Source organism: Heteronotia binoei, chromosome 13 (genome assembly GCF_032191835.1).
Source record: "Heteronotia binoei isolate CCM8104 ecotype False Entrance Well chromosome 13, APGP_CSIRO_Hbin_v1, whole genome shotgun sequence".
Lineage (NCBI taxonomy): Eukaryota > Metazoa > Chordata > Lepidosauria > Squamata > Gekkonidae > Heteronotia > Heteronotia binoei.
This window is the reverse complement of record NC_083235.1, coordinates 64,336,456-64,363,333: the sequence shown is the minus strand read 5'-3', so window position 1 is coordinate 64,363,333 and position 26,878 is coordinate 64,336,456. Positions and strand designations below refer to the sequence as shown.

The window sequence follows — 26,878 nt, the reverse complement described above, 5'->3', positions numbered from 1 at the left end:
AACGTGAAGCAATGATGCAAGCAGGAAGGTTTTTTCCCTACATTCATATTGGGAATTGTTTAAGATGTTTGAATCTTCCATCCAAACTTTCAGCCTGCTGGCTTAGTGACTAGCATAAAATTTGCCTATAACAGAGAGTGAGTTTATAGGACAGTAACCAGCTGGATCGTCTTTTGTACTTTTTTTGAAAAATAGAACTATAATCGTTAATTTCCAGTTATCAGGTCCTTCTCCAGTCTGATTTACCTTAGTAAATAATGGTACCAAAAAGGAATCCCACCAATTTGGGTCAAGTTTAAGTAATTCAGGTGGAATATAATCGCAATCTGGAGACTTCCCAGCTTTTAAAGATTTTATTAGACTAACTGCTTCCCTTTTTGAGACATCTGGCCAGTTTGGAAATGTTGAAATTTTTAGATTAAGTAGGAGTAGATTGAGTTTATCCCTAGATGAAATCAGGGCTGGCCTGTCCACTAGGCAAGCCTAGGCAGCTGCCTAGGGCACAGGCTGGTGGAGTGCGCTGAATTGGGCCCTCCCACCTGCCCCTGTCTTCAGGGCAATTCATATCACCTGGGAGGAGATGGCTGTGGGAGCCTGAAAGAGGTCATGCACTGCCCAGCCTCTTCCACGGTGGCCCCACTGCCTTCTGCTGCCTTCCGTCAGCCCTACATGGACAAAGGCAGATGGCAGGGAGGCGTGTACGTTGCCGCATCGCTCTGCTTCCGCTTTCAGAATCTGGAGCAACAGCACCACAGCTAATGCCATCCTTGCCCTCTGCCTTTGTCCGCGGGGGTGGCGGTGAGGGCGTGGTGGAGTGGGGGCAGTGGGGCTCTAGGGTGTGCGGTGCTCTAGGGCCACTCCTGATTGTTTTTCATAACGCTGTTCCCACTTAAAGGGGGAATTTGGAGGTACAGGATCCTCTTGAGAGCTAGAGGTCTTATGTTCATGTCAGAAGTCTGTAAGATTCCTTATTTTAGCAAAGGATATTATCTTTGACCATTTTTTTCTTACATAATTCTTTCTTTTTATCAAAGATTTCTTTTAAGTTATGATTAGGCATAGTATTACCTGCGCTGAAGGAATCTTTATTGTTTGTAAGGAATAGGATGCTTCTTAAATGTAGCATATGGTTCTTAAGAGTTCTTTTTTTTAGTCTATAATCCCTATCAAACCTGTCCTATTGTACCTGTTCCTCTTCAAAATTGTTTTAGTCAAAATTGGAGTAAAGCAATTAATTAAAGCCTCCATCTTAGAAAAGAGGTTTACAGTACCAGGAGTTTTGGAAGTTGCTGACACAATCCAATTCACTTCTTCCTGCCTCATTATTTCCCTAGCTTCTGCAGCTAAATTTTTATCCCATTTTCTCCTATTATTTTTTTTTCTTACTGACACATAGGAGGCCTTTTGATTCAAGGTATAATTCCAGCAGGAAATGGTCACTGGTTAAAATATCATCAATCCATAATTTTTCTAAAGGCTTTGCATTATATGAGGAAATTATAAGTAATCCATGGCACTGGTGCCTTTTCAGAAAGGAAAGTAAAATCTCCATCAGGGTCCAAACAGGCGATCCCATTTAATAAGAATAGTTTTAAATTCATGATAATGTGTGTTAATCTGGTGCCCAAAATAATGTATACCTTTATCTTAGATCTACGTACTCCCATTTCAGGTATAAAGTCAGATGATATATTATTCCAAAATTGGGATTTTGATAAAGTATTATCATCTGCTCCTATTCTAGCATTTAAATATCCTGCAATAATTGGTATAGCATCACGGTAGCCACTATAAATTCAGAATATAATTTTCCAGAATGGTCCATCGTGAGTCAGAGTCCTGGTTTTTGTTATGGTGAGGTATGTGTATGTTAACCAAAATGTCCCAAATTTCCCTTTAATTGCCACTGCTAAATTCTAAAATATACACTGTAAAGCTTGTTGATCTGAAAAAAATATCGGAAATAGAACAAGCTAGACCCCCTTTTGGACATGCTCCGGGGAAAGGAAAATGCTGAGCTGAGCTGCTTCTCATAACGGGGAGCAGGCTGGAACTTTTGTTCGGGGTAGTAGAGGGACATGCTCCAGTTTTGATTGGTGGTAAATAATAAGAATTATAACTATCAAGATGAATTGCATTTTAAGACCATGTTTCTTATATTTAAGGGTAGCAAGGTCTAGTAGATTTCTTTTGTCCTGCTATATTCCAGGCAACTATAGACTTCATAGCCTTACATGGCATTAATGAATTAGTTTTCTTAAAAAAAAATTATAGATTGGAATGAACACATTAGAGATTATCACCTAGAGATTATCACAGGATATTTAAGGAAGGTTCTACCATTAGAGATTATCATTAGAGATTATCACAGGATACTTAAGGAAGGTTCTACCATAAAGACTGTTGTGTTCAACAGTTTTTGCTGCTTGAAAGTACTCCTGTATTTGACTATGCATTATGTCTAGCACATTCATCAATAGCTTGGTGTTTTCTTGATGCTGCCTGAATTGAGTTAGAGTTAATAGGTATAACTTCCTTTAACTCTTTCCCTGTTTTGGTAGCAAAAAGTAATTTGTCTTTTAAAGCATTGAGTCTTTTAGCCAGAATGCGTTGCTCATTTATTAAAGTCTGTTAGGGGATCAGAGAAATTAGTTTGTATATCAATTAAGTTTATGTTTGGCTGGATGCATGTTTCTTCTGGTTTCTTGTTAATAGAAACCTGATATCTCCCCATCAAAGGGATCCATCACACCAAGTGAATGATCTAACTTATTTTTAAAGACTTGATAAGTATGAATTCTGTATTTTAGTAGCATCTTATGTTTTAAAAAAATTATCCTAGGAATTTCAAAAATTTTAAAAATTAAACTACACTTTGTTGAATGAAGGAGTAAGGGAGAGGGTCAATAGAAGTCAAATCTATCCAAATTTTTGGGATATGTAATTAAAAAAACCACTCCAGATGGTCTTCCAAGAGGGACACTTCCCACGTAAGAGGAACGCATGTATTGTCACTTTATTGTCACATAAAGATAATTCCATGTCTATGTTTTGGTTGTCGGTATCCCATGATTTGTTTTCTATTTTTAAATTCAGAGGGGCATGTTGATTTACTACTTCCCTTGTAGAGGTTGAGTGTAGTTTGTTGATACTATTAGCCATAGATCTCAAGACCTCAAAAAAAAATGGACAGTTTCAGACATTAATAACATTTCTGGACTTCAATTAGTCACAAGAAAATCTGTTTGTAAATTAGTATGACAGCCTTGAGCAATCCCATCGATCTTGCTGCTGGAGAAGTGCTAGCTGAGTCCACCGTATTAGCCAATACATCATTTATAAATGAATCAAGACTATTTTTATATCTGGGACTGTCTTCTTTCAATGTATCTATGTGTTATATTCTTTGGCCTTCTGGCCTCAACTGCAGCACTCCTCCATTGGCCTGAAAAATGGTGTTGCCGTCATTATTTGTCTGACATCTATAAAAAAGGAGAGAAAGAAAGGACTGAAGAGGAGTTTAAATCATGTATGTAGCTGAATCATATACATACAGTTGTTTTCATGATGACTGGCTACTCTTCCTGAGCTTCAGCAATGGGAAACTCAGGATAAGAAGAAGAAGAAGAAGAAGAAGAAGAAATTGGATTTATATCCCGCCCTCCACTCCGAAGAGTCTCAGAACGGCTCACAGTCTCCTTTCCCTTCCTCCCCCACAACAGACACCCTGTGAGGTAGATGAAGATATTGGATTTATATCCCACCCTCCACTCCGAAGAGTCTCAGAGCGGCTCACAATCTCCTTTCCCTTCCTCCCCCACAACAGACACCCTGTGAGGTAGATGAAGATATTGGATTTCTATCCCGCCCTCCACTCCGAAGAGTCTCAGAGCGGCTCACAATCTCCTTTCCCTTCCTCCCCCACAACAGACACCGTGTGAGGTAGATGAAGATATTGGATTTATATCCCGCCCTCCACTCCGAAGAGTCTCAGAGCGGCTCACAATCTCCTTTACCTTCCTCCCCCACAACAGACACCCTGTGAGGTGGGTGGGGCTGGAGAGGGCTCTCACAGCAGCTGCCCTTTCAAGGACAACCTCTGACAGAGCTATGGCTGACCCAAGGCCATGCCAGCAGATGCAAGTGGAGGAGTGGGGAATCAAACCCGGTTCTCCCAGATAAGAGTCCGCACACTTAACCACTACACCAAACTGGCACCAAGCATAGTTCTTTGGTGCATGCACATCTGTTTTGGAGAACACCATATGCAGTAAGTCGCAACAAAATAGGATTTAGTTTTGAGTAAGCATGCATAGGATCAGGCTGCATAATTCAATGACATGGCAATACTCATAAGAGGTTTCAGATCTAAAAATGGGCAATATACATCAATAATATAGGGATACATAAGTTTAAAACCAATAAAAAGAATTTAAGCTAAACATCTACAGGTACTTGTCCCTGTAACAAGCTGAGAATGCAACATTTGGGTTGACACAGGAGAAATCTGGATTTCTTCTTTGTAAAACACTTTTGAAGACTGTCCTGTGGAGGCGCAAGAGTTCTAGGTGAGAGAAACTTTCTAGATGTGATACAGAGCCATCTGGGCAAAATTTTATGATCTGTTTTATAGAGGAGGTCATCCTGGGTCATTTGAGTTTTGCCTGCTGGCTTTAGAATGAAAGAGAGTATAGTTGGTCTCCAGAGATAAAACTCCGTGTTCCATAGTACCCAGTGCCAATGTGGAGATTGTTCTCATCTGCATTGCCTATGGGGGGCCATCTGTCAGCTGAAGTCAGCCATTACAAGGGATGATTTGAGAATGGTATGTTTAGGGGGAGGATGTTAATGTTGAAGTATCAGCAAACAGCAGGAGCACAAGAGTGGCTTGCTGGCTGTGGTACTGCCTCTAATTACAACTCCTAATACTCCAGGTGCCTGAAGAGCTGATTGCTTTCTGTGTTTTCTTAATGACCAAACATATAATGAGGTGGCTGTGAACTCTTGGTAGAGGACAACAATCACTTGGGTTTTTTTTTCTTGATTTAGCCTCAAAGTTAAGCAACAGACATCCAAAAAATTTAGCACAGCATTCTTTGCGATAGGTCACAATGTGGAGGTAAGCAACAGTTGAGTATACTTTTTTCCCCTCAGAAGAGTCTGCTGCTAAACTGGAGAAATTCTGATGAGAGGGAAGTTCTGAGTGGTCTCTTAAGGTTTCTTTCCTTTTATTGAAATATGAGAATAAGGAGGCAAGACATAATAGGTTCCACTTTCTTGATGTATTTGCTGAATATCTTTTGAAGGATGAGAGGTTTCTTCCCAGCTTCGGAGAAGGAAAACCAACAAACAAAAAAGACAAAAAGGGCCACCAGTTAGCATGTTGTGAAGCATGTTGTGCTGGAAGCCTGTTGAGATGTGTGAAGAAACATTACGTTCTAACTTCATAGGCCTTGGTTCCTGGAAAAATGTTTGTCCAGTTGTGCACTCCTGACCATTGTACTTTCTTCAGTGAAGAAAATGTGGTATAAATATGGAGAGCTTTTTGAAACTTTCATGTTTTGAAGAGGCATTGCAGCTTTCTAGTAGAGCTGGATTTCATAAATTCATTGTGCTTTCCTCACAGCAGTATTTGAAGTGATGCCTGTAAAACATTCTATGTTATACTATGGACTGCCCAGTGTCTAACCCAGTCTCTCTGACCGCATCCACCCATAGACGTCACCATACTACCTGAAATTTACAACTTGAGTACAATGCGAAGTATACTGGTCTATAGCCAAACATGAAAATAAGAAAACATACGTGCCCTTAATTTTTTTTTCTTAGGAAGGGGCATTGATTTCCCTCTTCCACTGCAGCCCACTGAGACCCCTGAAAGTTCGTTTCTGGGATTAGCAGACCCTCACAAATAGCATAGAAGGAGTCTGCAGAGGGAAGACAGTCTGTGGAAAGCACTGTGGTGGGACGCAAGCCACTTTTTCTGTTTCTTATATTGAATCAGACTAAGGTAGCTAAAACTTCCCTATAGCTAGATGACCCGTGATCTCTTTTTATATAAGTTAATTGCTTTCATCTTCTGCGCTACGGAGAATTTTAAAGGAGAAGGAAAATATGCTTGATTTCCCCCCAGAGGTGCTTTCAGATGAGACCCAGTTTGTATTCATTATAACAGGCTACTTAGTTTACTGATGGATGCATATTTGCTCACTTGTGAGAAATCCCAGGGCTAAAGTAGTAAATATGCAGCTGAAAACATGTCTAGTTCCTGACACTGCAGTATCTAGTAGAACTTAATGTGTGTCATAACATTCCGCAGAACTTTCTGCTGATTGGTGTGGACATGAAAAATCATGATGTCACAGTACAAATGTGTTAAATAAAGTGTCAGGATTTACTAGATGTTGTAAAAAAAGAGGGGGAGACTGGCTTCTGGTTTTGGTGACATCTTAGATATACTGCTAACCAGGACTTTTTTTGTAGCAGGAACTCCTTTGCATATTAAGCCACACACCCCTGATGCAGCCAATCCTCCAAGAGCTTCCAGTAGGCCCTGTCATAAGAGCCCTGTAAGCTCTTGGAGGATTGGCTACATCAGAGGTGTGTGGCCTAATATGCAAAGGAGTTCCTGCTACAAAAAAAGCCCTGCTGCTAACAGCCCCATCTTAAGACCCCTCCACCTAACTCTGCTAATCGGTTTCCTGTGTTTGTTCAGGTGAGCGGATATAGGTTAACTAAAAAGCGCTTGTGAAGGTGCTGAAAGCATAACAATTGTAGCAGGAAGCCCAGCGACTATTCTACAATCCACCACTGATAGGCTGGGTACAGTCCTTCCTCCCCCACCCCCACAGGCATAACCAGACCAGAGGGAGGACCCTGCACCAAAAAAAAAAAAAAAAGCAGCTCTACCTGCTAGCAGTGGCTTCCGCTGCTCCAAACTGCTGACTGGGATGGGGAGTGCTGACTGTGTGCTGGGAGGGGGAGCACACCCACCACTGCAGTGGTGGGGGTGAGCATGGCGGTGGTGGCCCGAGCTGAGGGTTCCCCTGCCCATCTCTGCCCTCACTGAGTCTTTCAGGTGGCACACTAGGAAGGGGGAGCACACCTGCCGCTGCCCCACCCCACTGCCACCACTCAGCCCCTTTCCCCCACCACTACTGCCCATCCACAGCAAAACCTGGGTCTCCCTTTCACCCAGCTATGAGAGTATCCGATCTAGCCAAAGGTTTTGGCAGCAAATGCCAATTCTGGCTCACTTCTTTTTCTTTCCTAGCACCAAACCCGCCTCGTCTCCTCTGGTTGTTTGGCAGCCAAAGACTGTCTGTCTTCCAACATCAGGGCCAGCTGCTTCTGGGCTCTTTGGGAAGGCGAGGGCTCCCCACTTGACCACCTGGCCACAGCCATGGGTGCAAGTACTATCTGAATGCTCCCTAGGTGGGGTGGGGCAGCAGAAGCCCGACAGCCAGCAGAGCTGGCTTTGTTCTGAAGGTGGGCAGCTCCTTTCGGTCAGGGTGTGTAGGATCCACAGCAAAGTGTGGGGGCCTGCAAGGGAAACTGCCCGAGGTGGTGCACTAGAAGGAGAGGGGGCACCCATTGCCCTGTGGCCAGGTGGCACCCTTGGTGGTAGCCTACCTGGCCTGCTGGGTAACACTGGCCTTGCAGCCCAGAGAGATATAGCCACGTGTCACCCACTTATCTTCTGAATAACAAAGGCCCTGACTGGGGTTTAAATAGTCATAGGAAGACTATGTTAGCCTACGAACCCAGCTGATATCCTAAACTTCACGGGTGTCTTAGGGGCAGACTGGGAGATTGAGAGGGAGGTAACTCATATTTTCAACCTCCAAGTGTTCTGCATGGATATTTAAAGTTATGCCAGTATTCTTGTTAAGCTGGTGTCAGGGTGTGACTGGAGCTTCGAGGCTTAGAATGCTGGCTAAGAACTGCTTTTCCCAGAGTAAACATTGCCCACTTTGACATTGCCTAGTTACACATCAGCATTTTAGTCATGCTGGTACAATACTGGCTTTATGGCAGCATGACTTGAAACCTGCAAATCTTGGAGACACTCAAGTGTATTTTTGCTAGACTATAATTGACATATGCTGGTGTAAGGGATAATCTCTTACCTAAGTCATTCCAAAATGGAGTTTGGGATTGGGATTGTTAGTATAGTTTGTCTCTGAGATGTTGACCGTTTTCGCACACAGCTTACCACGTGGTCAAGTTCCTGTTCTCTCCGCAGCGGCCGTCGGATTTCCCACTATCTGCACCGAAGTTACAGGAAGTGCCGCGGCTTTTGCATAGCAAACGTAACCCGCTAAAACCGAGTTTACATTTGCTATGCAAAAGCTGCGGCACTTTCTGTAACTCCGGCGCAGATAGTGGGAAATCCGACGGACGCTGCAGAGAGAACAGGAACGTGACCGCGTGGTAAGCTGTGTGCGAAAACGGTAGCAGTTTATTATTCCTGAAGGCCCCCTTGAGCTCATTTGATGCGCTACTTCTTTACTGCCTACCGTTTGCATTTTTGGACATGATATTTTTCTCATTAAATTAGTACTGACCTCTCTAGTAGCAATATGTGAGGGTAAGAAACATATTTTGCATTCAGCTTTGATTCACCTGGTGTTTTTTTTTTTAATCTAACCAGTAATGCTAATGTGTTTCCCTTTAGAAGTGTTTGATTATGTTCAAATGAAACTTTGGGCAAAGTATAAAGGTAGATGAACAAATTCAGTTTTCTGATTAGTTTGAACTAACCTTTCTGTAAGAAAGGCATACTCCCCAATATTTGTAAGCATACGGTAAGCTTTTTTTCTGGTAAAAACTGTAACTGGATATTGTCATAGTCTGGTTACTAGGCTTCTCCAGAAAGAGAATTGCATGGTGTTTGCTAAGTTAATGAGAAGCTGTTTGTCCTCATTTTAGGGCCTTGTCAAAGTTCCTGCAAGATTTCCAGCCAGTGTGGGAAACCCGACAGTACTTGCAACCCTGATAGTTGTCCATACTGTGTGAAGACCTTGGCTAATGAACCAGAGCTGACAGACAATGAGATGGGAGAGTCTGACAGTGATGGGGTTTATGAATTCACCCAGGATGCTCACTATAATGATCAGAGGGACCCTCAACGATGGAAAGCCCCAGGAAGAAAAACTTTAAAATGTCTAGCCTTTTGGAATGTGGTTTGTGAGACATTTCGGAAGATTGTAGATAGCAAGTACTTTGGCCGTGGAATCATGATTGCTATCCTGATCAATACCCTCAGCATGGGGATTGAGTATCATGAGCAGGTAAGTAGTGTATTATCTGTACTTGAGTGGTTATAGTTAGATTCACCTTGCTGTGCAGGAGCCCTGGATTCTGGCTTCATTAGCTCCCTCTTAGATCTGCTCTTAGCCCCTGGAGTGGAATTTCATACAATGCAATATTGATTAGTTTTGACCTTGTACTTTCTACCTAGCTGTGTTTGTCCTGTCTGTTGTTAAATGAAGCTGTAAAGAACTACAAGAGCAACAAAGCGGGCAAATCTTGGGGAGTGCTGCTTTGTGTGTTGGTTAGTGTGGAAATCTGTCCTGGTAAACGGCATTCATCTAGCCTCATTTGCAACTGCATTAGACAAGAAAGTACCCAAGATGATCTTATTTTTCTGATAAAGTTTGCATCGTGTTGACTTGGTGGGTTTTACTTTGGTGGCGGGAGTGTCCATTGCAATGTAATTGCAGCCATAATGGCAGTGCAAGCACAAGTCTCTGTAAGTGAGGCTGACAGCATTCGAACGAGTGAAGCCACATTTATAAACTGCTGGGCTCATTCTATTTTCATAAATCCAACAAAGACTATTTGCTGGCATTAATAAATCTTTTAAATGTCAACTTGCAATAGCTAACTTGCAAACAGTGTGTCATAAAATGCACAAATTGTGCTATGAAATAAGTGCAGTAATAGTTTCAAAAAACACAGCCTGTCCTGTACAATTTGGAGGAGGGTGTCTTCCCATACTTAGCAATAATTTTGCTCAAATCAATCATATAGGTGGCAGTGGTAGTGGACTCTCTAATTACGAGTGTATCTGCCATAGCAGACACTCAACATGACCAATATCAAAACAACTGCCACTCATTGCATTCAATCATTGCCAAGACTAATATAGTCATAGTTAATGGTCACTATCAAGACATAAGACATACTGTAATTTTTGCAGTAATAGTGGCAATGCTCCTATTCAAAGGGTTCACAATGCTGACATGTTTTGCAAATGTCAAATTCACTTAGTCACCCATTTCTTACACAGAAACCTAAATTAACAAAAATTACATTTCATTTTTGAAGCTGCCACATATTGACAGCAGTGCAGATCCTGTGAATTTAAGGAGGAGCGGTATTTGTGAGTTTCCTGCATTGTGTAGGGGGTTGGACTAGATGACTCTGGAGATCCCTTCCAACTCTGATTCTATGAAACTTAAATTGATCTTTTGAGAGATTCCCCCTCTGGAAACTATTTGTGAGAAAAAAATGAATAAAGTCTTGCCAGATAGAGCACCCCACCGTTCCCTCAGTTGTTCCTTCATTATTACTCTCATGACTTAGCAGTTCTTATTCCACCATCTCCCTAAATGAACAGCTGATAGGGATATGGCTGGAAATCTAGATATGCATTCTCTCATCATGATGCTCCTTCAGGCTTCACCTGGATATAGCCTTTGGCATGCAGTCTAGTAGTTACTTACAGCTGATGCTAGACTGAACGCATTAACTCTAGAAATCAGGATTTTTGAAGTTGATAATGTGATTTATCTGTGAGTCATTTCTCATACATTATGTGGTGGCAAACCAGGTATACTCTCCAAGCTGTAGATAATCCTGACTCCCTGACAAGTGTACTTGTATGATAAGAACATGGTGCTGCCTTTAAAAGAGTCAGACCATTCATCAATCAAAGTTAGCATTATCCAGGGTCTTAGATAGAGGTCCTTCGTGTAGCCAACCACCAAGTCCTTTTAAAATGAGATATCAGGGATTGAGTCATGGCCCATCCCCATCTTCGTAAAAACAAATGTGACACATTCATGCTTTACTTTTTCCAGTGTACATGTAAAACATCTTAAATTACCCTTTAAAAATGAAATGTTTGAAGCAGGCCTTGAGAGGAAATGCCATGTTACACACAGAAGATAAGGTTGACTATCCCCAGGTGGGGGCAAGGGATCTCTCAGCTTGGAGGCCTTTCCCCGCTTCAGGATCATCAGAAAGCCGGGGTGGGGGGAGGGAAATGTCTGCTAGGCACTCTATTATTCCCTATGGAGACCGATTCCCATAGGGCATAATGGAGAATTGATCCACAGATATCTGGGGCTCTGGGGCGGCTGTTTTTTTAGGTAGAGGAACCACATTTTCAGCAGAGCATCCAGTGCCTCTCCCCAAAATACCCTCCAAGTTTCAAAAAGATTGGACCAATTCTATGAGCCCCAAAAGAAGGTGCCCCTATCCTTCATTATTTCCAAAAAAAGGGGGAGGCATTTAAAAGGTGTCCTGCCCCTTTAATGTGATGGCCAGAACTCCCTTTGGACTTCAATTATGCTTGTCACAACCTTGCCCCTGGCTCCACCCCCAAAGTCTCCTGGTTCCACCTCCAAAGTCCCCAGATATTTCTTGAACTGGACTTGGCAACCTTAACAGAGAAATGTAATTTAAAAAAATAAATTAATGTAATTTATTTATAAAAAATAAATTAATGTAATGTAATTTAAAAAATAAAAATGTATTTAAAGTATTTTCAAAATAGGTGCAGAATAACATACGCATAATGTCACAGCAATTGTGTGGATATGTTTAGTAAAACAAAAGGTTTCATTAATATACATGAGATTTCAATATATATACTAATATATGTCGAGTGCCTTGCCATGAATTATGCTTCAGTATCAATTTGCTTGCTATGCTGTGCTTTTAAGTTTTTAAAAAGTTTTATTGATTTAAACTACTACAGGACAGCAGCATTGCAGATTATACATAAAAGAAGGGGAAAAGCAAGAAAAGGGAACATACAGAATGGGAAAAAAACAGAAACCAGTACACATATATCAATTGTAACTCCACCTCTCAATATAATACTCTAATGTTTCTACCTACAAGTATAAAAATCTCCATTAAATGTTACGTTCCTTTCTTCTTTTACCCGGACAAAGAAACAAAAAGAATAATTCTTTTAGTAAACTAGTAAAGCATTGTGCAACTAAACAATTCTTCTTAAACACAAATCAAACTGTCTCATCCTTCAATTTTACTAAATTACCTTGCAGCTATGACTAGCACAAATTAGATTATTAATTTAACCAAAAGCCTAACCAAAAAAGCACATGAATATTTTTTTTCTTTATTCATAAGAAATTGCATAACATATCTCAAGTATAATCAAATACTTTATCAGTCTTGAACTAAACCATTTCTCCTACAAACATGTTAAAACAAATCTACCAGATTGATCTCTCTAACTAGGAAGACTGTCAATATTTACCTATTCACCAGGAAAAAAAGAAAGAGAAAGAGAACCAAACATTAAAAAGACCCTCTATGCTGTGCTTTTGTGCCGCCGCTCTTACTTTCTTATCGGTGTAACAAGCACCAAGATTCCTTTCCGCTGGCCTGAGAAGTTGCTTGGGAAACTTCAAGACCAGACTATTGATAGTGGAGAACCTGTTTAGAGAAGAAACTGGACAGTCGGTGAGGGGTCAAATTTGCCCATGCTTTGCTTCCCGCTTTTGCTTGAAAAATGTAACCATTAGCCTAAGTATATATAAGGGGGTCAACTGCCTGGCCCGCCAGTCTTAGCAAAACCCACTTTGCTACCAGTATCATCAGTAACTAATTAAGTGGACTGTTGCGTTGCTTGAGTTACTGGAGTCTTGACAATGTATATATCTTATAATAGTGCTGTAAAACTATAGTGGGTTTGTAATGACATATTTGAATTGTTTCTATTAGCCGCATAGTCTTGAAAAGGTAGCCACTGCATGAGAAATGTAGACTGATAGCTAACAACTCATCTGAAATGTTTTACATAATAAGCAATCCCAGATTCTTTTCCGTAGCACTGCAAGAGTGTTGTATTACTTTTGTTTTCAGTTGTGATTAAGGCTTTGACTGTGGCAAGTAGAAATGTAATCAAATCCTTTCTTATTATTGGGACCTCCTGATCTTCCCAGAAATTTTAAAAGCATTACTTCAGGGTGCATAGGTAGGCTATATCCAGTAATGTAATTAATCTGAATTAACATTTTTCCCCAGAAGCCCTTTATGATGGTGCATGTCCACCTACAATATATATAAGAACCCCATTGTTTTCAGCATGTTGGATAGTTCTTGGGATTTATATGGTATAGTCTTATGGGTATCATATACCTTCTTGTTAGTAATTTAAAAGACTGCATTTTGATATTGATTGATTATGTTAAAAGGGGTCTAATTTTCCACATTTTTTCCCACTGGGGTTCTGAAAAATAGATTTTACAGTCTACCTGCCATTTCTTTTGATAGGGTGTAGGTTTATTTTCCTCTATATTGATTAGTATTTTGTATATTCTTGAAATTATACCTTTACTTTTCCTTTATCTTCCTTTATTATTTCTTCAAATTCAGTAATATTGAGACCTTTTTCTAATCTCTGGGTTTTCTATCAGGTTTTCCATCTGTAGATATGGGAACCAGGGAATTTTAGTGTCAGAGTCTATTTCTAATTTAGTCTATGCAACTAGATGTTGTTGTTTTTTTTGTAACATGAGTTAGACTTGTCAGTTTAAAAGATCTCCATGTTGCAAATGAGACTTTTTGTTTACCTGGGGCAAACCAACTCTGACCTAAGAACAGAGTTGCCAGGGGAATTTTGAGGGTGTTCCAGGGATGTTGTGCAAAGTTCTGATGTCACCCGGAAGTGATGTCATCACATCGGTGACACTCTGGTTTGGGGGCAAAACTTCACAGAAAATTAGCCCTCGAATCAGAGAATTTCCCTAAAAAAACAGAGTGTCCCTGCACAACATCCCCAACAAATGACATTACTTTTGGGGGAACATCGTCATGTCGGGGGCATCATGCGGTGACATTCCTGTGTAGGGGCAGGGTTTCCCCTGCTGGCCAAGAGGTCCACAGTGAAGAGAAGGTCCCAAAACTAGGGGATCCCCCGTTGGATCTGAGCACAGGCAACCCTACCTAAGAAGACATAGGGGAAATTCCTGGAGCCAGTATCTTCTTTTTAAAAAATGATTATATTCTTAAATTTAACTATAGCTTTATTGTAGAGTTTAAAAGCTAGTATCACATGTTTGTTTTTTTATTATTATTTTTTTTTTAACAAACTTTCCAAGACATCAGTCTGAGGGTTTTAGGGTTCTTGTGCCAGTATAGGTTAAATTTATCGAGGATTATGCCAAGATTTGATTGTTTCCCACTTTTATGTTTTTGATGCCTGTTTTAAAAAAAGATCTATTGAGGTTTGAATCAGCCACAGGGACAGGCTGCAGACACCCCAGAGGAGCATTCACGGTGTTCATGCGCCTTACCCCACCTCCCCAGGTGCTTCCCAGCCATTCAGACAGCCAGGAAAGGCACCTTGGAAATGCCTTGCTGTTTGCTATCACTTAGTATATGGTAGCTTTTTAAGTTGCTCTACAGACAGCAATGGATGAGGTAAGTACAGGAGAAGAAGGAGAAGAAGAAGACATTGGATTTATATTCTGCCCTCTACTCAAGAATCTCAGAGCGGCTCACAATCTCCTTTATCTCCCTCCCCCACAACAGACACCCTGTGAGGTGGGTGGGGCTGAGAGGACTCTAACAGCAGCTGCCCTTTCAAGGACAACCTCTGCCAGAGCTATGGCTGACCCAAGGCCATGCCAGCAGGTGCAAGTGGAGGAGTGGGGAATCAAACCCGGTTCTCCCAGATAAGAGACCGCACACTTAACCACTACACCAAACTGGCTGCTGGCCAGATGTGCATGTGTGGCCTGCATTTTTTAAGCGTCACAGGGGCCATCCCTGTGTCTGCTTAAACTGCCGGTCTGGACCCAGCCTGTGTGTTGTTTCACCAGTGTTGCTGTAATCCTTTTTGTTTTCACATTGTTATTCAAGCCTCTGCAGTTATCAGAAATTATCTTAACTCTAATATTCATCATTTAAAACGATTATATTCTTAAGTTTAATTACAGCTTTAGCATAGAGTTTAAAAGCTAGTATCTCATGTCTCACATAACATATATATTTTAACATCCGTTCATGAACTTTAAAAGAAAAATAAAAGCTAATAACATGACCATTTTATCTCTAATTGTGAATTCACATTTTACAACTTCTATACCACCCCCACCACTCCTTTTTCCTTTACTCCAAAAAAAAAAAAAATTAGATAACAGTCTAAACCTCATGTGAAAGGCATTCTCCCTTAGTCCAAGAGCCACTTTTCCGGGTAAGTGAGGAGCTATCACTACCTGCTTTCTGGATATCCCTACCCTCTGGGGAGTAAAAGTGTACAGAACTTCCAAACCCCCCATCTAACTGTTTGATTTATTAAATGAGGATAATACCCCCGCTGTATTTTCCAATAAATTTTGTGCTATCTTCCAGCACAGCATTTATATTGGAAGTATAAGAGTTTATCAAGATAAGTTTTTAACTGGAATCTTGCTCCGTATATGTGGCATCCATGACTTAGATGATTTGTCTCTATAGAATCTTGTGGGCTTTTCAGATTCAAAGCTTTCAGCAACTTCTTTCCACTTCCCAGGTCTGCTGCTTGCAAGAGTATGCCTTTGCGGTTAACCAGAAATTTAAAAGGGAAGCCCCACCTATATTGAATTTTAGCTGCTGTTAATTTCTCACTTACTGACGTTAAGTCTTTTTGTTTTTACAGGGTTTCAGTAGACAGATCTTGATAAACTTGATTTTTAAATATCTTTATATATAAGCAGCCTTTTATTCTAGTCTCTCTGAAAATGTTTTCTTTGGTACGGAAGTTAAGGAATCGTACAATAACATATTTTGGGAATTTATAACATATTTTAGGTTTATTAGGACTTATTCTGTGAGCTCTTTAAATTATGGGTGCCAGTCCCTCTTTTAATGCCAATGCTCCAGCTACCCACGTTGCCTTAAAGATAGCTACATTGGTGGGGCCTTCCGCAGATTCTTCAGATCCTTGAAATCTTAAATTATTTCGTCTGGATCTGTTCTCCAAGTCTGCCAGTTTTTCTTTCATCCACATTTCATTACTTTGTAATTGTTTTATTTCCTCCTGAAGTGTTTTCCTCTGTTGCTGCATCTGCACTTTGGGATACTGCATTCAGTGGTTTAAAAAAAAATGCTTTAAACTGCTTAGCTATAGGACCAATCAATTTCATTAAATCTTCTGCAATTCTACGCTCTAACTTTTCTATGGATTCTAGAGAGTCTTTTTGTTTAAGGGGTGTGTTGTTCTCTGATGTTGTTTGCCCAGCCACCGTTTTAGTTTCCTTTCCAGATTCTAGGGCTGCTGCATTTTTGTCTTCTCCAGGAGGAAATAAAGTTTTTACCAATGGGGACGCTGCTGCCACGGGGTTTTTGATCTTACTTCCACCAGCTTTCCTCATTCCTCTCTTCATTAAACAGCTGTGGTTCTTCTCAAGAGACATCTGTCGTGGAGGGTTGGGAGCTCCATTTCTAAGCGTCCACCATTGTAGCAATATGTTTCCCCTCCCAGGAGTGTAATTTAGCCCCATTTCTCTTTAATGCTAAGTAGCCTCTGGAGGCTGTTTATTTATATGATGGATTGGTCAGAGGAGATGTTTAACTCATTCCCTCGCAGATGAAGTATGCTCATTTTCCTTCTTTCTCTGGCCTCGCTTTCGGCAGCAGTAAGTCTAGTTGCATTTCTTCTCATTTTCATGTTTCCCACTGTCAGAGCAGTAGTTGTAAACTCAGCTCTCTAAGTATAATCACAGGTTCAAGTATCATCCTGCTGTATTACTGCATCAGTGGCTGTACATTTTGGGCACTGAGACCCACTGGGTGTGCTAAATGTGTCTCTCTGTGCCAGTGTGTTTTCTGAAATCTTAATGCACTGTGGCTGATCAGCCTTTGTTGTTGTGCTTTAAAAGGAGAATCACTCTTAGGTCTCAACAGTAGGATCCATCACATGTTGTTTGACATTCATTGGTTGACCTTATATGTCTCCATAGCTAAAAGAAGGATTGACTGATTGCTTTTTAAATTCATCATTCTTTTAACAATAATACCATGCAGATCATTTATTTGGAGCCTGGGGGAAAAAATGAGAGAACTTGATGCAAAGTTCACATTCTGCATTCGATAGCTGAAAGCACAGATTGAAATGTCATTTCTGTATAGACCCATTATTGCTGCATTGAGGAGGCCATCTTGGCAACTCCTCTGTCTTTCCTTCTCCTTTTCCCCCCTCCCGCATTGGAAAATTTACTCAGGGCATGCAATGGAAGGAATTATAATGCCTGATGTGCTTCCCTAAGGTGACAGACAGTGCCACGCTAAGCAAAGTTACACCCTTCTAAGTCTGTTGAAGTCTTAGAAAGGTGTAACTCCACTTAAGATGGCATTACTAGGACTAGTCATACAAGACACTTTTCCTGGATCCATCCCTTGTGTCCAGTGGATGAACATGGTCTGGGATTTACCAATTTGCATTGGAATCATAACATATAATAAAGGAGGCTTAAGCCTTGTCTCCCTCAACATTTTTCCAACCTAAAATATCTATTGGGAGCCCAGTAAGCCACTGGTCACCCTATTGGGGAAAATTAACATTTAGCCCATCCGCACAGATTAAATTTCTTGTATTGTGCTTCTTTCTCTACCTTATGCATGGGATAGAGAAGGCAGAGAAAGAAGTACTTTTCTCCCTTTCTCACAGTACAAGAACTCGTGGGCACTCAATGAAATTGCTGAGCAGTCAGGTTAGAATGGATAAAAGGAAGTACTTTTTCACCCATTGAGTGACTAACAGATGGAATTCACGCCACAGGAGGTAGCAGTGGCTACAAGCATAGCCAGCTTCAAGAGGGGATTGGATAAACATATGGAGCAGAGGTCCACCAGTGATGAAGATGATGATGATAATGATGATATTGGATATCCCACCCTATACTCTGAATCTCAGAGTCTCAGAGAGATCACAATCTCCTTTACACTTCCACCCCCCACAACAGACACGCTGTGAGGTAGGTGGGGCTGAGAGAGCTCTTACAGCAGCTGCCCTTTCAAGGACAACTCCTACGAGAGCTATGGATGACCCAAGGCCATTCCAGCAGCTGCCAGTGGAGGAGTGGGGAATCAAACCTGGTTCTCCCAGGTAAGAATCCACGCACTTAACCACTACACCAAACTGGCTCTCACATTAGCCACAGCGTATTGTTGGAACTCACTGTCTGGAGTAAGTGATGCTCTGTATTCTTGGTGCTTGGGAGGAGCAAAAGTGGGAGGGCTTCTAGTGTCCTGACCCCACTGATGGACCTCCTGATGGCACCTGGTTTTTATGACCACTGTGTGACACAGAGTGTTGAACCAAATGGACCACTGGCCTGATCCAACATGGCTTCTCCTATGTTCTTATGCTTCCCAGTGGAGCAAACAGTGGACTTCCCAGTGGAGCAAACAGTGGACTTCTTGAAAACATCTCAGGGTGAGGAGAGTTTAACTCCCTTTTCTCCACTTGCCACAGTTCCAAGGCAAATTGGCCCTATGCATGCTTGGGAAGCATGGAATTGGTAGGCCACATCAGTCAGCTGGACCTTAGGATGGACCCGGGAAAAGCATATGTAGTTAGCTCTGACATATCAAGTCTCTCTAGCTGCATCCACAAGGATGTATGGCAAGAAATAGGTGAATGGATAATTTTTAGCACCAGTACCTCTAATATGTACATAAAATGATTAATTGGTGGATCCAGAGGTGCTTAAAAGTTCACATGAAGATAAGTCACAGGTGGAAGAATCTCGGATTTAGGCTAGCAGGTGATTGGTGAGTTCATAGTCTGTGAGTTTCAAGTGTAATATATTCTCAAAAATACCCACCAGAGAATCAGATGTCCCAGTTTTTACTAGCTCTTGTAGTGAACAGTGAATGTTGAATCCTGTTTTTATTAATTTATCTGATTAAAGTAGCCATGGAGAATAAGGAGATGTTTTTCTATAAACTCCCAAGGCTTACAGTTTGCAGTTTCATAATCTGACAGTTATGAGATAGGGAATTGGAGCTGAGAATTGATGGCCCTGGTCTTTCTGCTGAGATTATAAATGGGGAATGTGACCTTTTTTCTCCTAAACTTAACAGCAAACAAATCAACTTCACCATATGTATCCCATTGGCAGATTGTTCAAAAAGAAACAAATGTTTTTAAGAGCACTTGACTTTGTTTGTTTCTCTATTGGGCTTTATTCCTTATTTAATGTAAATGCACAACATGGGCATTTCTGTGCATATTGAGACTTGGCTTGGTCAATTATACTAAGATAAATGGTTGTAACCCGCCCTGAGCCTTGCTATACAGGGAAAGATGGGCTAGAAATTTAAATAAACCAACAAATAAATACATACATAAATAAATAGGGCAGCATCAGAAATGTTGACAATATTGACTAGCATAGGGTTGCCAATCCCCAGGTGGGGGCACGGGATCCCCCGGTTTGGAGGCCCTCCCCCCGCTTCAGGGTCGTCAGAAAGCAGGGGGAGGGGAGGGAAATGTCTGCTGGGTACTCATGATTCCCTATGGAGATTTATTCCCATAGAAAATCATGGCATGGCAAATTGATCTGCGGGTATCTGGGGCTCTGGGGGGGCTGTTTTTTGGGGTAGAGGCACCAAATTTTCAGTATAGCATCTAGTTCCTCTCCCCCAAAATACCCTCCAAGTTTCAAATAGATTGGACCAGGGGGTCCAATTCTATGAGCCCCAAAAGAAAGTGCCCCTATCCTTCATTATTTCCTATGGAAGGAAGGCATTGAAAAGGTGAGCCGTCCCTTTAAATGTGATGGCCAGAACTCCCTTTGGAGTTCAATGATGCTTGTCACAGCCTTGATCTTGGCTCCACCCCTAATGTCTCCTGGCTCCACCCCCAAAGTCTCCTGGCTCCACCCCCAAAGTCCCCAGATACTTTTTGAATTGGACTTGGCAACCCTAGACTAGCATGTGTAATACTGAATGGAAGAAAGGATCTGACAGGGTCTCAGTAAAATAAATGAAGGACACATTTTGCAGGCCCAGCACTGAAAGGTGAAGGGAGGAGATGGCAAAATGCCGCACAAACCGATCATATTGCAAGAAGCCAAATGGACACAACCTTCTGGAATGAAAATGGCCACAGCCTTATTGGTTATAGCAGCCGGAAGACCCTTGGCACAGCTTGGGGGAAAACGGATCCAGGCATCAGCCAGCCGATGCAACCCACCCACCCCACCACCAACCTGCCTGCTGGGGGGAAGAGATAAACTTGGGGATGGCAGGATGCTAGGATCTACATGGACGGTGGCCACTGTGTGGACTCCCTTGCCACTTGAGAGTGAGGGTGCTTGACCTGGTCATGTTCCCTGAACCCTCACCCCAAAATCCCTTAAGAGGATCACCCAACTTTATGGAAAACTGGGTACACTGGCCACCTTTCCCCAAATGGATCTGGCTCCATGGTGATACCACCACAACCCTTCCGGCTCCTGCCAGAGCTCCTGCAGCAGCAACCAAACCCTCACTCAATGCTGAATTCTATCTAACCATAAATCTTGCCTCCATTCAGCTAAATGGAAGAAGAAGAAGAAGAAGAAGAAGAAGAAGAAGAAGAAGAAGAAGAAGAAGAAGAAGAAGAAGAAGAAGAAGAAGAAGAAGAAGAAGAAGAAGATGATGATGATGATGATGATATTGGATTTATATCCCGCCCTCCACTCCGAAGAGTCTCAGAGCGGCTCACAATCTCCTTTACCTTCCTCCCCCACAACAGACACCCTGTGAGGTAGATGAAGATATTGATTTTATATCCCGCCCTCCACTCCGAAGAGTCTCAGAGCGGCTCACAATCTCCTTTACTTTCCTCCCCCACAACAGACACCCTGTGAGGTAGATGAAGATACTGGATTTATATCCCGCCCTCCACTCTGAAGAGTCTCAGAGTGGCTCACAATCTCCTTTACCTTCCTCCCCCACAACAGACAACCTGTGAGGTAGATGAAGATATTGGATTTATATCCCGCCCTCCACTCTGAAGAGTCTCAGAGCGGCTCACAATCTCCTTTACCTTCCTCCCCCACAACAGACACCCTGTGAGGTGGGTGGGGCTGGAGAGGGCTCTCACAACAGCTGCCCTTTCAAGGACAACCTCTGCCAGAGCTATGGCTGACCCAAGGCCGTTCCAGCAGGTGCAAGTGGAGGAGTGGGGAATCAAACCCGGTTCTCCCAGATAAGAGTCCGCACACTTAACCACTACACCAAACTGGCTGAAATGGACACCAAATGGACACCATCTGGCTGAAACATGGCCTCTTGGTGATAACAAAATGTCCAGGTGCCTAATATGGTGACCTTCCATGGCTTTCCAGGGCTGAGAGCCAGTTTAGTGTACTGGTTAAGAGTGCAGACTCTAATCTAGGAGAACCAGGTTTGTCTCCTCACTCCTTTGCATGCAGCTGCTGGGTGACCTTGGGCAAGCCACAGTTCTCTCAGAGCTATTACCTCAAGGGTAGTTCTTAAACAGCTTCTTGACCCCACAGGGTGTCTGTTGTAAGGTGAGGAAGGGAAGGAGATTATAACCCACTCTGAGACTCTACGTGAAGGGCGGGGTATAAATCCATTCTCCTTCTCCTCCATCTTCTTCCTTGCTCAGCCTGTTGGTGACCTTTGTCCTGCTGAAGTCCACTTTCTCAGGTCGCAACTCACCCTGCCAGGAGCACCTCTAAAGAAAGTCTGACCAAAACACCATCACAGCTGGCAGCTTGATGTGTAGTGTATGCAAATCCACCTTGGTTTGCTGTCCCAAAATGAGACCCGTTCTTCACACCTAGCTATATAATCAGGGCATCTGTTGCCACAACAGATGGGGAATGGTAGGCATCAAGGAATCCCATTTCATCATCTTGAGGTAATCCAGGACAGCTAAAGTGTTGCAGGCCCAGCTGGAAGATGCTACATAAGTTCCTACACAATGCACAATGCTGTGCCCTCAGATCCATCCTGACCTCTGAAACTGAGCTGGAACTAGAATAGAGGTGAATTAAAGGGTTGCCTCCAAGTCTGGCTGTATGTGGTTGAATGCTACCTGCCAATGGCCTGGATGTATGAGAGCTGGAAGAGGGAGGTAGAAGAGGGAAAGAGCATGGAGTGGATGCTTGGCTTGGCTGCCTCAATCCTATGGAGAAAAACAAAAATGGCAGTGACAGAAGCAGGAGAGAAGGAGAAGGAAGCAGACCATAGCAGGCCACATTGAAGCCCTCTGGGGGATGGATCAGGCCCATGGGCCAGACATTTGACACCCTGGGGTAAAGGGCAAGGAGAGGGTGGAGGGCTTGCAGCCTAATGGAGGTGACAGCCATTTCCTGCCCCCGTGAGGCAAGTCCTGCCTGGCACCCCACTTTACTATTTTGGATTAATCTGACCTGCTTTGCATGTTTACGACCACCAGCGTTAACCATAATTCATCATTAACCAGATCCCATCTGGTCTCACTGTGAGACACTTGCTTGTGGAATATCTCATCATATTCAGTTACAGCTGCCTTCCCTGCCAGAGCTTGTGCTCGCAAAATACTGCTCAGATGGTTGTTGAGGTGTCACCCCCTATCTGGATAGGCGGACATGACTACCACATAAATGCTGAATAGCCGGCCAGTTGGAAAATATGTGCTCTGCTTCATCCTCCTTTCTCCTTTTTCTATTCCTTTTTTGATGTTTCCCCACTTCACCCTTCCTCTGCTTCAGGTTTTAGGAAGGAAAAAATGGTAATGTAAAAACCCATCTAGTATTCACTCCCTGATTTGCCAAGAAAGGTGGATGCCGGGGAGCCCTCCCCATTCCCAAAAGTAACAGAGGACGGGTCAGTGTCACTATCACCTGTCCAATCAGCCCCTTGGACATACACCTCCGTTGTAGGAATGAACCTGTGCTTGAGAGTCCAAGCCAGGAACACTGGCATGTGCACAGCCACACAACAGTGAACCCAGGGAAAGACTGGTTGAAGGAACTTAAAAGAGAACAGAGAGAAGGGAGGGTGGAGCAAGAGAAGGAACCTCTCACTTTGGGAAGGCACAGAGGTGTAGGAGTAGGCACAGGGCTAAGCATTGTATGCACTGTTTAGGTGTACAGATGTAATGCAGGTAGCTAGGGAGGATCCTTGGAGGGAGCCCTTACAAACATGTATAAAGGGTCCCTTGTCTGAGGCCACAGCAAGGAGCAGCGAATGGAAAGCCAGAGAATACATCAGACAGACAGACCACTGTTGCAGGTGGACAACTAGAAATTGCTAGGTTTTCACCCGGAGATAATGCCTATACTTTCAAATGCCAGAGTTGTTAAGCAAGTCTGCCCCTTCAGTTCTACACTTCTCCAGTTCCATTGTCCATTTTTCTCTCCTGCCTTCTATGAATGGCAAAGCTCTAACCTTGCATAGTAGTAGGTGCAGAGTAGGTAACCCTGGCAACCTTGAGTTCAGAGGGACTTACCGGCACTGGGGGATGGCTACTCCAGTGTCTCAGTGTTGCTGCCAGTAGCACTGGGATGCTCTGGTATTTGGGCAAAAATTCTCTGGTAGAAACCATTCTTACCGTAGAGTTGTTGCCCGAGTAACAGAGTGTCCCTGCATCACCAGTGACATGATGACATGATGTTGCTGCATTACCAATAATGACACTGAGGCTCTATTGTCGGTCTTCCCTGCTCCCCTGTCACCTTACTAGTCAGCTGATTGGTGACCGAGGTTGGAGGTCTGGCAGCAGGGGATTCCCCATCCCCTGCTGCAGAGAAAGGCTGGCAAAAAGTATAGAGGAGGAAGTGGGATATACATGCTGAAAGCATTGGCCAACGGGCTAACCATGCCTTGTTTGAATTCCTTCAGTTACATGAGAGGTGGGCTTGGATTGGTTTACCTTGATGTTTCCTGGTGAAGGTCATTATGAGCACAGTACCATGGTGAGCAACTTTGTGTCTGCACAGTAGGTGCTCGGTTGCTCCAGGTGATTTTGCTTCATATGTAAACAAAATCATCTACTTTACTGGAAAAAGGGAATGTCCCCTGGAGTCATGGGTTAATTCCATGCTGAGGTTTTTCTCAATTTCAGCAGCTCTTCTTGTTTACATTTGTTCATTTTTATATGACAGTCCTCCATTCCTGCACAAATGGTGAACAACTAATTTTTTTCAACTAAAACCCCTGTTTTGTTTTATCTGAAAAGAAAAAGATCTTTCCTTGCATGGCATTGTTGGGACTATCCTTTTCATGCATCTGGAAGAACAGAAGGTGTACTTTGTGTGTGAATGAAAAGAAATAGCCCCCTCCTCCATATTTTCACAGTGGACTGTCATGTGGTTGTTATTGACATCAACAAAATTGAGATTTTGGGGGGTGGGTCAGGGCAATGTTGTGGTGCTGTTACGTTGGGATAATACAAGTCTATATATCCGATGGAGGTTCTTGTAGACTTAAATCCAAGACGTAGTCTTCGGTTAGTGTCTTCAATTATTAAGAAGCTGAAGGCAATGAGCCAAAAGTCCATTCAGAAGGACCAATAAGAACTGGTTTCGGTGTTGTACCTTCCTCAGCCCCAAATCTTTTCCTACAATCCAATGCATCACAACTTCTCCAACAATGTTGATAGATTACTTATTAATCAGGACCCCAGTCCAGATGCTTAGCAAAATAAGTGTTCATTCAGTTCTCTGGCTGGTATCATCCCTCCCCAGGAAAAAAGTTTTGGGCTGAAGAAGGTATGACACTGAAACCGGCTCCTATTGGTCCTTCTGATTGGACTTTTGGCTCAGCACTTTTGGCTTCTTAATAATTGAAATCACTAACTGAAGACTAAGTCTTGGATTTAAGTCTACAAGAACCTCCACTGGATATATAGACTTTCTTATATTTATATTGATTTCAGTTACTTGTATTTGATTACTACATGAATTTGTATGCCTATGCCTTCACAAATTGTTAATAGAAATTTTGTATAGTGCCACACAGTTTGTTCAGGATAAAACAAGTGGCAAGTGTTTCTTTCTGCTCTCACAAGCAGTAGGAAACAGAGTACCTTTTGTGATGGACAGGTATAGGGTTAATTGTGTTACTTTGGGGGACAAGGGTGAAGCAGTGCCTAAAGCAACATTCCACAGCATCTATATATCTGATTTACAACATGGCCCCCATGTTTGGATACTTATTCCCACATATTGGGGGCACATGGAAGGAAAATAAGTTTTTCTGCAAACTTGGGGGACTCCCCAGATTGACAGAAGAACCTGAAAAAAGTATATGGGGGATACTTATATCCCCCCCAAAGTAAAATGGCTTTATCTGCACATGCACAGAGAATGCACTTATCAGCAGCTATAAGGGAGCCTGGTGTCCAGCCACAGACTCTCCATCAAGCTGTGACTGTGCCTTCCCAAGCCAGCAGGGCCGAAGGACAAGCCACTGAAACCACAAGGCTAGCTACTGTGGTGAGGGCCATCCCCGCTGCTGCCAGGAGCACAAGGAAGCCGCTAGGGAAGCTGTGGTAGCAAGAGCCATTCCCTCAAGGACTGCTGGCACAGGAGATAATGGTAGGGCAATGCCTTCTCAAGCCACCACCAAGGACACTGGCAGCTGAGCAGGTGGCAGGACCATGGCTTGGGGAACACATCAGGCCACAAAAGAATGGTGGCCATGGAGTCCACCATGGCTACTGTCACGTTCTCAGGGTGCAGGCAAGCAGGAGTCCAAAGCCAGTCCAAGGTCAAAGTCCAGGAAGTCAAGCAGGAGCCAAGTCACCAATGCAGAATCACAAACCGGAATCAGAAGTCAATGTCCAAAAGCCAAAAGGTCAGGGTGCCAAGGAAATCAAGCCACTTGGAGCAATGACCATAATGTTATTGATTTCACCGTTTGTATAAATAGGGAGTTGTCCAAAAAGACCGCCACAACCACGTTTAACTTTAAAAGGGGTAAATACACTGAGATGAGGAGGCATGTGAGGAGGAAACTGAAAGGAAAGGTACATACGGTCAAAACCCTTGGGGAAGCTTGGATGCTATTTAAAACTATAATCCTAGAAGCTCAGATAAAATACATACCACAAGTTAGGAAAGGCACAAACAGGCATAAGAAAAGGCCTGCGTGGTTAACAAACAAAGTAATGGAAGCTGTAAAAGGTAAGAAGGACTCCTTTAAGCGGTGGAAAACCAGTCCAAGTGAGATTAGTAAAAGGGAACACAGGCTGCTGCAAATCAAATGCAAGACTGTGATCAGGCAGGCAAAAAGGGACTATGAGGAGCATATTGCAAAACACATAAAGACCAACAATAAAACTTTCTTCAAATATATTAGAAGTAGGAAACCAGCCAGGGAGGCAGTGGGGCCCTTGGATGACCATGGGGTAAAAGGATTACTGAAGGAGGATAGGGAAATGGCTGAGAAGCTAAATGAATTTTTTGCCTCCGTCTTCACTGTGGAAGATGAGAACTTTTTGCCCACCCCAGAACCACTAATTTTGGAAGGGGTATTGAAAGACCTGAGTCAGATTGAGGTGACAAAAGAGGAGGTCCTACAACTGATAGACAAATTAAAAACTAATAAGTCACCGGGTCCGGATGGCATACATCCGAGAGTTCTGAAAGAACTCAAAGTTGAACTTGTGGATCTTCTAACAAAAATC

The 26,878-nt window shown here is 42.7% G+C and overlaps 1 protein-coding gene across 3 annotated transcripts in view; it reads left to right on the top strand.

Annotated features, from left to right (window-relative positions):
- CACNA1G (calcium voltage-gated channel subunit alpha1 G) overlaps nt 1-26,878 on the top strand; it is a 313,913-nt gene that overhangs the window by 47,528 nt on the left and 239,507 nt on the right. For all 3 annotated transcript variants that reach the window (XM_060251973.1, XM_060251974.1, XM_060251975.1), the window contains exon 8: nt 8,932-9,293. In XM_060251973.1, the coding sequence (XP_060107956.1) occupies nt 8,932-9,293 (362 nt within the window). The remainder of the gene's footprint in view (nt 1-8,931; nt 9,294-26,878) is intronic.